Below are 13,185 nucleotides of genomic sequence, written 5' to 3'. Positions count from 1 at the left end.
TAGGTAATTGGGGTTAGGGTGGGATTAGGGGATAGGGTGTTGTTGGAGTTTGGCGAAGGGTTTGTATTTAGAGCAATGGCAACAGGCAAAAAAAAAAGAAAGACTTCCCCTATCTGGGAATTATTTTGAGTTTTTATAGCTTCCATTGTATGTATGCTTTTCTACTGTCTAAGAGGAGAAATAGACTCAGCCCCATCACTGTGAAACCTTTCCTTAATAAAAATTATTAAAAACTTTATCACCTTTCTGTTATTCCTACAGTTACACAAGCACTATCACTGCCAAGTGTCATTAGCACATTAAATGATCCTATCACACAATGTCCTTATTCACTATGTGTGTGTTGAGAGAGAGAGAGAGAGAGAGAGAGAGAGAGAGAGAGAGAGAGAGAGAGAGAGAGAGAGAGAGAGAGAGAGAGAGAGAGAGAGAGAAGGCCTATATTACATCATATTGAATCATATAAGCTCATATTATATTTTATTGACACACTTTAATGAGTAAATTAATTTATTTAATGGACAAATTAAACACAAACGTGTAAGGTTTTTATTTGTACACATAACATTGAAGCGATGGGAGTGTGTTGTGGTTGCTTCATATGACAGAGCTTCTTCCACAGACTTCTGCCTGCTTTATTTTAAATAAGCACCAGATGGCGCTGTTCTTGACACTCTCGAAGCTTTCAATCTTTTCCCGGAACAGTCAGGGGAAAGCCTCACTGCTTCATGAGGCTTCATTTCCACATCCCTAGTGTGTGCTCTCTTAAAGCTATGGGCAGGAATATGACCAGCATGCAGGAGATAAAGCAGTCATACTCTTACCATTTACATCCATTATTCTTTTATTGAGATATGCTACAAATGATATTACTAACTTTTCGTTTTTACATGAAAATTTTACATTTTTATTTTCATCCAATCATTATACATACATTTGAGTCTTTTCCAAAGGAGTGGTGGTGTAAATTTATTCTGAAGCAAAATTATCCTCAGTGTTATATCAGCTTATGTGCATCACTATATGTGGGGTGAGGTTGTGGAATAAGTTGGAACAGGTGTTAAAATACTGTACAAACTTTAAACAGTTTAAAAAGCTGTATAAAATCAAGTTAATAAAAGGTTATGAGGTGGAACAAGAATAATGAGGGTGGGTTAAAAGATTGAGTATAAGATATTTTTTCTTATTTTTTTATTTAATGTATTTGTGCAATGGTTGTTGTGCAATAAGTATATGATGTATGTGGTGAGAATACAATTTTGATGAAATTTTGTATGATTATATAAGGGGTGGGAAAATAATACAATATAATAATACAAGCTTTTGCTTCATCCCGCTCCTTTTCGAACACATGTAATTTTATTTTTGATATTGCGTCTATTTGGTAACACAAATGTTGTATGTTTTACTTTGTTTTTATTATATATATATATTTTTTTTTGGTTGTTGTTCGAAATAAAAAGAAAGAAAGAAAGAAAGCTTTTACATACTTAAATCTGCATATTTTTTATTTTTACCCCAGGGCGTTGTTTACTTTGTATTTATTGATCATATGTAAGAATTTGACATGAAAGATGATGCATACATTTAGTTATAATAATAAGACACTACAGGGCTGTTACCAATCAAATTAAATCATTTACACTGAAAAATTACATCTACAACAAATGTTATGAGACTGTTTTAAACGTTTGAATATACAAATAAGAAAAATACAATGATATTTTAAACATGAAAGTAAGCCACCAGTAGGTGGCAGCAGGTAACCGTCTTAACGAGCGAGTCATTGAGTCGATTCATTCAAACGATTCATTCAAACACTGAATCATTCAGCAACAAAACACAGCACTGAGTGTTGCTTTCCTTTGTCAGTGAAATAGAACAAAAAAGTCAATGTTGTTTGTGTCTAAAATGTAAGCAACTTAACATTAACTAGGGTACTTGTTTATTGAACCACAAAAATCAATGTAACATTTGCAATCGTGATAATATTCAGCAAAACAGCCCCCTTAGTCAACTTGTGTTATTAACAATATCATGCGTTATAAATAAAACTCAATGTTTACCACAGTATGTTTTATTCTGTGAGTTTAGTGCTGTTATGATCATTTGTTTTGATTTATCCACAAATGTTCTTTGTTACTGAAATACACTATCCCTTATCAATCACTGTTTACATTGAAAACACGTTTCTGTTTATTTTATTAACTTTTAAGATGAATGTCAAGCCCTTACCGTCTAAATGAGCCCATTTCCAATTATTATTTTGAAGTTAACAATGCTTTCAAATTTCGCCAAAGCGACTAGTTTGCAGGTATGTATTTTTAAGTGTCAACACCAATGATAATTTTCACAAAGCCATCTTAAGTAGAATTAATTTATTTGTGGAAAAAAACTCAAAGCTGAAATATTGTCTGCATTCATATTAAATACATCAAAGTTCTTGAAAGATCAAGACAGATAAAACACAAAAGCTCTTTAACTGAGAGGATGGGTGGCTCTTAAAAGAGCCTTTGGGGGGGGTAAGGTCAGAGGTCGCCTCACTTTGAGCTGGTGTATTTGGTCACAGCCTTTGTGCCCTCGGACACGGCGTGTTTGGCCAGCTCTCCGGGCAGCAGCAGACGCACGGCGGTCTGGATCTCTCTAGAGGTGATGGTGGAGCGCTTGTTGTAGTGCGCCAGACGCGACGCCTCGCCGCCGATGCGCTCGAAGATGTCGTTGACGAAAGAGTTCATGATGCCCATCGCCTTGGAGGAGATGCCGGTGTCGGGATGAACCTGTTTCAGGACTTTGTACACATAGATAGCGTAGCTCTCCTTCCTGGACTTTCTGCGCTTCTTTCCTCCCTTACCGGTGGTCTTGGTGACGGCCTTCTTGGAGCCTTTCTTAGGCGCGGGCTTTGCTGGTTCAGGCATGATGTCGAAGATCAATGTGAGCTCAGGAGCGAGACAGAGGCTTTTATTCACCTCCGTATGCTAATTTACTAAGAGATACAGGATTCTTCTGATTGGCTGCTTTCACAGGCCGAACCCAGAAACTCGTATTTCATTGGTCAACTCAAAGAATCAGGAGAGGAACGAGGGCCAATCACAGGCGGGTAAATGATAGCCCCGCCCACCGCTTTATGTTTGAAGGACAACCCACACGACTTAATTTCCTTTGTTCGTTTCCCGCTCTTTATTTTTTGTTTTAATAAGAGTTTTAAAAGACGAATATTCTGCAACATAAAGTAATCTGAAAACTAACCTTTAGAATGAACAAGATCCCTGTAAAAATAGCTTTTATAAAACAATTCTCTCATACACAAAACACTTTTGTGTTTTCATCATTTTAACTCGTTTCTCTTGATTTTGCAAATCACTTTATATAGAAATTGTTATATTCTGCGACATTAGAACTTTAAAATGTTAGGCAAATGCTTATTTAAATAAAACTTGTTGAAATACCTTAAAACTAGTCTCGTATTCTATAAATAACGCCAGCATTGAATAAAAAGTTTATAATGTATATCCAGCATTGATGAGACTCTTTGAGTGAGGGAGTGTGTGGCTCTTAAAAGAGCCGTTGGGTTTGCGGGTTCTCTTGATCTCGGGCGTTTATCCGCCGAAGCCGTACAGGGTGCGTCCCTGCCGCTTCAGCGCGTACACAACATCCATGGCGGTGACGGTCTTTCTCTTGGCGTGCTCGGTGTAGGTCACGGCATCGCGGATCACGTTCTCCAGAAACACCTTCAACACTCCGCGGGTCTCCTCGTAGATCAGACCGGAGATGCGCTTGACCCCGCCGCGGCGAGCCAGACGACGGATGGCGGGTTTGGTGATTCCCTGGATGTTATCGCGCAAAACTTTACGGTGACGCTTCGCGCCTCCTTTACCGAGCCCTTTCCCGCCTTTGCCTCTTCCAGACATAATTAACTATAACCACTTCAGTCTGTCGAGTATCAGTAGAAAATAGAGAAGAAGGGCTACAAGGAGGCGGTTTATATTTGCCTACAGGACCTCAAGGAAACCAGTGCTGCTCAACACGCCCCGCCCCTCGATATAGTTCAGCACAAGACATGTGATTTAACCCTAATCCTGATCTCACGAGGCCTGTCCTTTGTTTAATAATTCATCTGACGAAGATCATCACATCATATACAGAGAAACTGAGGGACAATGAATATATTCAATGAGTTTATTGTATTATTGTATATGTGTATATTTGCAGAATATGAATGATTTCAGGACTGATTTACACTGTATGACTCCCTTTAGCTGAACTTGCACCATATATATATATATGCATATGCATTTGGCAGATGCTTTTATCCGCTTTTCATCCTTATTACAGGGACAATCCCCCTGGAGCAACATGGAGTAAAGTGCCTTGCTCAAGGACACACTGGTGGTGACCGCTTGGATCGAAACAGCAACCTTCTGTGTGTCAGTTCCATTGTTTAACCCACTGGACCACCATCTCACATTAGAGTCATCTGCACCATAACCGAAAAGACCGAAAAGAAGGTTTTGGGTGCAGCCAGTCTTAAAGAACAGTCTGAAGGGGAGTATGCTAATCTTGTACAGGGGCCGGTTGCATAAACCGTGTAGACTAGTCTTACAAGTTAGACATACATTTTTTTCTTTAAGACTGTGCATAACTTTTTAAAATCAGTTACATAAAAACATAGACTGGCCTAATATGATACGAAAAGTAAGACTGAATGCCACTTCCCTAACTGCTAGTGGCTCATACTAGATGTTAAGACACTGTCTTAACTTAATGGCTTAGTTTATGCAACTGGCCCCAGGAGCTAAAGATTTATCATGGCCGGTTCAGCTCTTACTTTTTAAATGTCCGTGGGACAGTTTGAGGAGCTCCTCCAGAGACAGTAGCACCGCATCAGACGAGACACACACACACACACACACACACACACACACACACACACACACACACACACACACACACACACACACACACACACACACACACACACACACACACACACACACACACACACACACACACACACACACACACACACACACACACACACACACACACACACACACACACACACACACACACACACACACACACACACACACACACACTTCAGGAACCAGTCGATCCGGAGCAGTTGTTTCCAGTTGAGTCACAATGTCAACATTAAGTGCCACAGTCGTACTGATGGAAACACATTCACTTTTTATAGTCGCGGACACAATTAGGTTAGAAAAAAAATCAACGTATATTGATTATAATATGGTAATCTGTAGCCTATTGTGGGCAAACACATCTGCATCTGTACAGCTGTAAACACAACTACAGCTGTAATCTCAGGAGAAATGCGATACCTGGCAAAGATTAATGTTGAGTGAATAGCTAATGACATCAACTGGATATTTCGTCACCTTTGTTTCCTTGTATGTGATTGGTTGAAGCCTTTTCTATCGCTGCAAGTGTAAAAAAAAAAAAATCGACATCGAAACGAAAAAATAAACAGTTTTTTCGCCACAGCACATTTGCTTTCGGTGTGGAAGCTCTCATTACACCAACAGCTGATCAAAAAATAAAACCATTGCGCGAATTATTCGCACGTCAAAATCGCGTCCAGTGTAAAAGGACTTTAAAGGATTAGTTCACTTTTAAATAAACTTTTGCTGATAATTTACTCACCCCCATGTCATCCAAAATGTCCATGTCTTTCTTTCTAAAGTCGAAAAGAAATTAAGGTTTGGGATGAAAACAGTCCAGGGTTGTTCTCCATATAATGGACCTCAATGGGCCCCAAAAGGTTCAAGGTCCAAATGACAGTTTCAGTGCAGCTTCAAACGACACCAGACGATGAATAAGGGTCTTATCTAGCCAAACCATCAGTTTCTGCGAGAAACCAAGCAGTATTTATGCTATTATTTTACCTCTTAACAGACGAACGTGATCATCTCTGAGCTCCGCCATAACTTCCGGCAAGTGAGGTGAAATTAGATCGTGGTCATAGCTGTATACGTAGATGCCTCATTAGCGACTGCACAGATCAATAGAATGAGGCATCCACTATCGATATATCTATGACCACGATCTAATTTGACCTCACTTGCCAGAAGTTATGGCTGAGCTCAGAGATGATCGTTTAAAGCCCTTTGAAGCTGCACTGAAACTGTCATTTGGACCTTGAACCGTTTGGGGCCCATTGAAGTCCATTACATGGAGAAAAACCCTGGACTGTTTTCATCCAAAACCTTCATTTCTTTTCGACTGCAGAAAGAAAGACATGAACATCTTGGATGACATGGGGGTGAGTAAATTATCAGCAAAAGTTTATTTAAAAGTGAACTAATCCTTTAACGCAGATTAAAAAACGGGACGAAGCCGAAGCCTCCCGTTAATTACACATTTTTTAGAGGGGCTGGACAGAATTTTAGGAGCCCCCCAAAAAAGGGCCTAGTGACGCCCATGGGACAGGGCCAGAGAATCGCTCTCGGGGCGCTTTAATGCCATACGTCAGTCACGTGCCGTCGGGCCGCCTCAAGTCGGACACAATTTCTAACCGGCATGCACTGCTTCAAGTCGAACAAGCCTATCGTGATTTAACCCTAACCCTGATCTCGAGGCCTGACCTTTGTTTAACCCTTTATGGTACGGAGTTGCCATGGTAAGAATTAATTTCTACTCATTTTCCTGTTTTACTGTAAATTGCAGTAATGTATTTCCCCATAGATCCGTTTCACATTTCCGGGTTTCTCAGAGCGGAAGTCGTCATAGTTGGGTTAACTTTTATAGCGGCGAATGAGAGAATACATTAAATATATTTTTTGTGTCCCCATTTGCTAAAATAGCTAAAGAAAAACGGCACAATAGTGATTTCACAACTTTCAAAAAGAGGGCAAAAATAGAGTGAGATTGATAACGGCAGAGAACAGATTTTACCATCACTCCCATAGACACACCCTCACAGCAGCGCTAACTTGTTTTTTTGTAATTTGATGCAAAAGTAATAATATACAAAGTATTAGTGTTATAAATATACATATATTTAAAAATAAAAATGAAAATACAAAAAACGTTGCAGGATTTACGAAATCGATGACCGTTAAAGCGCTTCAATCACAGTCTGTGAAAAGGGTCCATTGGGATCTTTTATACACAGTAGCATCAATAATATGATTTCAGTATTTATTTATTTGAAGTATTTATTGTAGTATAGTTGTATTTATGTATAAATGACAAACTATTTTCTTATTTTCAGAAAATGTATTTAAAAAAATATTAAAATGAATTAAACATGTAGTAACATGGAAATGTAAGTCAACCGACTGGGTTCCATTTTATGAGCTTGAGATTTATGAAGATGAATGGGATACAAGGAAACTATAGCATTCCAGTTATTATAAATAAAAATAAACCAGATGTTTCGGATGTTGAAAGCTTTAGCCAAAGCTTTTATTTAAGTGCAAAGTAATGATCATATTCCAGACGATATGAGAAGGTATAGAGAGAGAGAGTTATGAGACAATCCAGACTCATATTCTGACCAAACCACAACATCTGTGCAAATATATCAAACATATACTGTACATGATTCCACTGTGTTTATTACTTATATTTACTCATTTAGGAGACACTTTTATCCAAAGAGATGTACAAATGAGGAATATAAGAGGCAATGACATAGCAATGGCTAGCAAGTTTCAAACATTGTCCAGAAAAGCACAAGTTAGCACAAGGAGGAAATAAGAAAGAGTGAGAAAAATAAGTTGTTATTTAAGTCTTGCTGTTAGTGAACAACTCATTCAGATGAGCTGAGACGAGGAGAAACACATATGATGATTTAGTTCAGACATTAACAGTCTTGAGTTATTACTGTGATTATTGTTATTATAAGGACAGATCATCTGCTGGCCAGACATGAGAGTCCCAGAGAGACTCGGATCCTCCAGATGTTCGTGTGCTTCAAGCCGCCCAAAACAGCAGCTGTATGAAAGCCTCCTCACGCCCTCACTGAGGCTGATTTCATTAAAGTCTCTTTCAGACTGTCTGCTGAACACACAGAGACGCGTTTGGGCTTTTATCCGCTTTTACACTTAAACTATCCATCAGATTCACACGCGGCTTTCCCCCGTGGCTGATGCTCGCCTTGGGTTTGATCTGATGGAGGCGAAAGAAACATTTCCTCTTGGCGTGTTTTAGTCTCTAATGAAAGCTCAGAGCCTCTGCTCGGTGTTCACTTTGTTTTGACTGAGACAAACTATTTCACCGCTTTAGTTTTGCCCCAAATGTGAGAGAAGAAAACACACGCGTGAGGGGCTCGTGGACGCGCACAGACACCGAGCGGGCAGGTTGAGTCTATAAGGTTCTCATGTGTTATTGAAGAGCGCAGCGCCGCGCGAGCGCCAGTCATTGCTGAACCCAGACAGCGCTTTTACAGACTTTAGATCCGATCAGAGAGAGATGGCAGAAACCGCCCCAGCCCCGGCTGCTGCCGCCCCGGCCAAAGCGCCCAAGAAGAAGTCCGCGGCGAAAGCCAAGAAAGCGGGTCCAGGCGTCGGCGAGCTCATCGTCAAAGCTGTGTCCGCATCCAAGGAGAGGAGCGGCGTGTCCCTCGCCGCCCTGAAGAAAGCGATCGCCGCCGGCGGCTACGACGTGGAGAAGAACAACTCCCGCGTCAAGATCGCCATCAAGAGCCTGGTGACTAAAGGCACCCTGGTGCAGGTCAAAGGGACCGGCGCCTCGGGCTCATTCAAGCTCAACAAGCAGCAAGCCGAGACCAAGAAGAAGCCCGTGGCCAAGAAAGCGGCTCCTAAAGCGAAGAAGCCCGCGGCCAAGAAACCCGCCGCCGCCAAGAAGGCGACGAAGAGCCCAAAGAAGCCCAAAGCCGCCGCCAAGAAATCGCCTAAGAAGGCCAAGAAACCCGCCGCCGCAGCCGCTAAGAAGGCGACGAAGAGCCCCAAGAAGGCAAAGAAGCCAGCAGCCGCTAAGAAAGCCGCCAAGAGCCCCAAAAAAGCCAAGGCAGCGAAACCCAAGACGGCGAAGCCTAAAGCCACCAAGCCTAAAAGGGCAGCTCCCAAAAAGAGGTAAATCTTTAAGTACAAACAAATAAAGTTTGTTCCCCAACGGCTCTTTTAAGAGCCACCCACTAACTCTGAAAAAGAGCAAATCCTTTTTACTGATTTGATCATATTTTGAGTAAAAGCCAAGATGTGACATTTGGCCACTTAAAATCGTGCAGAAACAAACAATATAAAATACTAAAATAAATAACCAGATAAAATAAGTCTTGAATCACTAAACCATTTTACACTTTAAACAACAGAACAGACACACTCAACACAAACTACCCCACACACAATAAAGGCAGTGATACAACTGATATTACAATAAAAAACAAAACTACAGTATTAAAATATATATATAATACAAATATTTATCATATTCTATGTTAAAGTGTGCCTGTCAAACCCCAGTAACACTGATATTAAAGTACATTATTTACATTATTTAAAGCTTGTTTAAATATTTCATTATTTATTAGTTTTAATGTTTACACATTAATTGCACACAGAAAAAACACATTGTTAAATGAATGTGAAGGGATTTCATTATATTATATTTATAATTATATCTAACATCTGTAGTGCACTATCAAATATTTCAGTAGTTTCATCTATTTTTCTCTCTTATTACTCACAGATGTATACATATTTATTAGAAAAGGGGGTTGGGCTTTGGAGGGAAGTTCAGTGATTGGTTGAAATCTCTTCAGACTGTAAACCAATGGGCGACTGGCACGTTCGTATAAAGACAGTGTGTGGAGTCACGGAAATTCATTCTCTTTGTTCCAACTGAGAAGATTTTAGTCAGTGATTATGGGCCCGTCCTCACGGAGACGCGTTTCACTGAATACGTATACATTTTATATCGTACTGGCGTTTCGTCCACACGGATCCGGCGTTTTGGGAGACTGAAACCGCTATTTTTTGAAACTAGGTCCTAAAGTGGATACATCTGATAATGACTCTCTTGCGGTTTCGTGTGTACAGCCAATCCGTATATTTTGTGAAACGATGATGTCATCACATCACGTGTCAGCTGCGTCACACGTAACAGCAACAACAATAATGGCGGACTACATGATTGTGTACGTGCTGCAGAAGCTACTAAGCCTACTAGCTTTATTACAGCAAAATCTATTGCTTCTACGCAATTGTGGTGAGCAACAAGCGATAATGGACAACACCATACGCCACATGCTCTTAGATCCACCGCGGAAGACAACCAGGAGAGCAACCAGGAGAACATTTTGGATAAGACCAGGTAGAACTAGCAGTTGGTGGGACAACTTTGTCAATGGCGTTGTTGTGGAAGATGAATGGAGGGAGAATTTCCGCATGTCCAAAGCATCTCTCGTCGCCCTGAGCGAGGAACTCAGTCCGTATATTGAAGGGCAAACAACAAATATGAGGGCACCAATTACTACACTCAAAAGGGTTGCGTTAACTCTGCACTATTTGAGCGACGAGGGACGGCTAAGTAAGACCGCTAACGCCTTCGGCGTGTCGCGACAGGCTGTGTCTGTTGTTGTCAGGCAAACGTGCACAGCGATCGCTGTCCACCTGGGTCCAAAGTACATCAAATTGCCTTTTACGGAGTCCGAGGCCGAGGATCTGGTTTTGCGTTTCCATCGTGCTCATGGCATGCCACAGTGTTTGGGAGCGGTCGACGGCACACACATAGAAATCAAATCTGCCAACTCGACGGACTACATCAACAGGAAAGGCAAACATTCTCTCAATGTACAGGCGGTCTGTGATTATAAGCACAGATTTATGGATGTTGTGATAAAGTGGCCCGGGAGTGTACACGATGCACAGGTTTTTGCTAATTCAAAGCTCAACCTGTACTTTAAGACTGGCCAGATCCCTCCTCTGAAAAAACAGATTGTGGACAATGAGGAGGACATACCAATTTATCTTCTTGGTGACCCAGCTTACCCTCTGCTGCCTTACTTGATGAAGGAATATGCAAACGGTGGCTCCACACCTCAAGAACAGTACTTTGGGCTAAGTTTGTGTAGGGCCCGGATGGTCATTGAGTGTGCTTTTGGTCGTCTCAAAGCCAGATTTGCTGCACTGAAAAGGCCTATGGACATCAACTTGCAGGACCTGCCCTTTGTCATTTACGCCTGCTTTGTTCTCCACAATTTTTGTGAAAACTGTAAGGAGACTGTGGATGAACACACTGTGTTGGGAACGATGCAAGGTGATAAAGACTTACAGCCTCCTACACAATGCAACAACTACCTCACAGACTGTAATGAAGGAGAGGGAAAGAGAGTGAGGAGAATACTCACAAAGTACCTTGACCCTTAAATGCTGGCCATCAAGTTTTTTTTCTATTTTGTTCAGGGTTTTTTTTTTAAAGTATTTACCTTTACAATAATGTACAAATGATTATTTTGAAAGTGCTGTATTGAATATGTCTAGTGAAAATAAATGACTGAAACAATTCGAGAACTTGTTTTTATTGGAAAATAAATATTTAGGTCAAAGAACCATTTGAAAAAATAGGTAATATTGAACAGGTATAAAGTGCAACAGTGCACAAAACACAACTATATACATGTAAACTACAACTGTTTTGTGTTATTTACACACCCTACTAAAACAGTAGGGTGTGGTGTTGTGTTCATGAATGATGGTGGGTGCCTTTGGAATTGACCGCTGCTGTGGTGGGGGTGTAAATTGCCGTTAAAGTGTCGTTACATGAACACTTCCTGGGTCTCCATTCTCTAAATCATTCATTACTACAGAATATAGGGAGAAATATGTAAATATCAATTATCTTTATGGTTTATTATCTTAGATACAGAATTGTATTCATACATAAGTACACACTATCTATATATATATATATATATATATATATATTTTTTTTTTTAGCCAATGATGTGCTGTTTTTAATTGAATGGCGTTTAGATGTCCTGCTGTCGCCCTCACACTGAAGATCTGTGGATGTGCTCCAGGAGTTGCTCTAACCTCATGTCTGAGCATCTCTTCTCAAGGGGGATTCTTTTGAAAGTGAATTAGATATTTTCATTAATTAAAACATCATTGAACATAGTTTTACTGTAAATTGAGAAAATGTTTCCACATGGCAACGCTGTCCCAGTGGAAGTGCAGTAATGTATTTCCCCATTGGGATTTTTATAGACAGTAGCATCAATAATATGACTTCAGTTATTTATTTGCAGTGCTTATTGTAGTATAGTTGTATTTATGTATAAATAACAAAATGTCATATTCTCAGAAAACTAATACATTAACGTAAAGATCAGCCGGAAGATTGCAGAGTTCGCTCTTCCATGGGATGAGAGTGAGGATGAGTTTGTCATTTTGAAGGTTAAATGATGGGGATCTACTTATTTTGGGTTCGCATGAGTTGCAAGTTTACAAATCTATCAATGTTTAAAAGAAATTTGCAAATAAATAAAAGAAAAAATCGTAGTTTTATGGAAAAACTACTCTCCATTGTAGTACATCTTTGCCATATCACCTTATTGTTCACGTGAGAGCGAGCATCTCCATGTTTAACCCTTAAATGCGAGACTGTTTTGCCAATCATTCTCACATATTGGGGTCTTTAGCGACCCGGATCTATATCTAACATGGATAGATCTATACCTGTCACGATAATATATAAAACTCCTGATATTAGAGCAACAATTACAGAAGAATAAAAAGTGTATCTCCAGCACATTCAGCATCTGGATCATATTCACCATCTCACGCATATCCTCAAAACTAATTTTTATCGTCTTGAAAGTAAATATTTTGATCACTGACAGCTTCCTTCACCAGATCCATCATCAAGTGATGATTGCACTTATTTCGTCATTATAGATTCATTTATTATTGTGCATAAAAAAATTACGTACAATCTTACACACCCTATACAATTTTGACAAAAACTAGTGGAACACCAGGCATTCAATTATAATTGTATCATTTTTTTCTTGTTATATTGTTTAAAATGGATTGATTGAGGAATACTAAGACGGTTGATAACTTTAAAAAATGAATGAAGTCTCGGGTCGCTAAAGACCGAGGTATGCATTTAAGGGTTAAACTATAATGTGTTAGATTTCCACTTCCGCTAATAGTAGTTGTCTTGTGAATGTAGTTCTGCGACGACTGTGTAGTTTTGACT

General features: G+C 39.9%; 4 protein-coding genes across 4 annotated transcripts; 2 read left to right on the top strand and 2 right to left on the bottom strand.

Moving 5' to 3' along the window:
* Positions 1-1,495: 1,495 nt before the first annotated feature.
* On the bottom strand, positions 1,496-2,924 carry LOC307121582 (histone H2B-like). Its single transcript, XM_079809204.1, has one exon. The coding sequence runs from the start codon at positions 2,910-2,912 to the stop codon at positions 2,538-2,540; it is 375 nt and encodes a 124-aa protein (XP_079665330.1). The 5' UTR covers positions 2,913-2,924; the 3' UTR covers positions 1,496-2,537.
* A 669-nt stretch (positions 2,925-3,593) lies between these two features.
* LOC307121581 (histone H4) lies at positions 3,594-3,905 on the bottom strand (the record flags this gene model as incomplete). Its single annotated transcript, XM_079809203.1, has 1 exon — positions 3,594-3,905. One exon carries the CDS (start codon positions 3,903-3,905, stop codon positions 3,594-3,596), a length of 312 nt encoding a protein of 103 aa, XP_079665329.1.
* A 4,525-nt stretch (positions 3,906-8,430) lies between these two features.
* Positions 8,431-9,057, top strand: LOC307121841 (histone H1-like; the record flags this gene model as incomplete). Its single annotated transcript, XM_079809600.1, has 1 exon — positions 8,431-9,057. One exon carries the CDS (start codon positions 8,431-8,433, stop codon positions 9,055-9,057), a length of 627 nt encoding a protein of 208 aa, XP_079665726.1.
* A 1,148-nt stretch (positions 9,058-10,205) lies between these two features.
* Positions 10,206-11,348, top strand: LOC307121286 (putative nuclease HARBI1; the record flags this gene model as incomplete). Its single annotated transcript, XM_079808818.1, has 1 exon — positions 10,206-11,348. One exon carries the CDS (start codon positions 10,206-10,208, stop codon positions 11,346-11,348), a length of 1,143 nt encoding a protein of 380 aa, XP_079664944.1.
* Between the last annotated feature and the right edge of the window lie 1,837 nt (positions 11,349-13,185).

Source organism: Gobio gobio (genome assembly GCF_949357685.1).
Source record: "Gobio gobio genome assembly, chromosome: 25".
Classification (NCBI taxonomy): Eukaryota; Metazoa; Chordata; class Actinopteri; order Cypriniformes; family Gobionidae; genus Gobio; species Gobio gobio.
The sequence above is the reverse complement of the archived record's forward strand: the minus strand, read 5'-3'. Positions and strand labels throughout refer to the sequence as shown.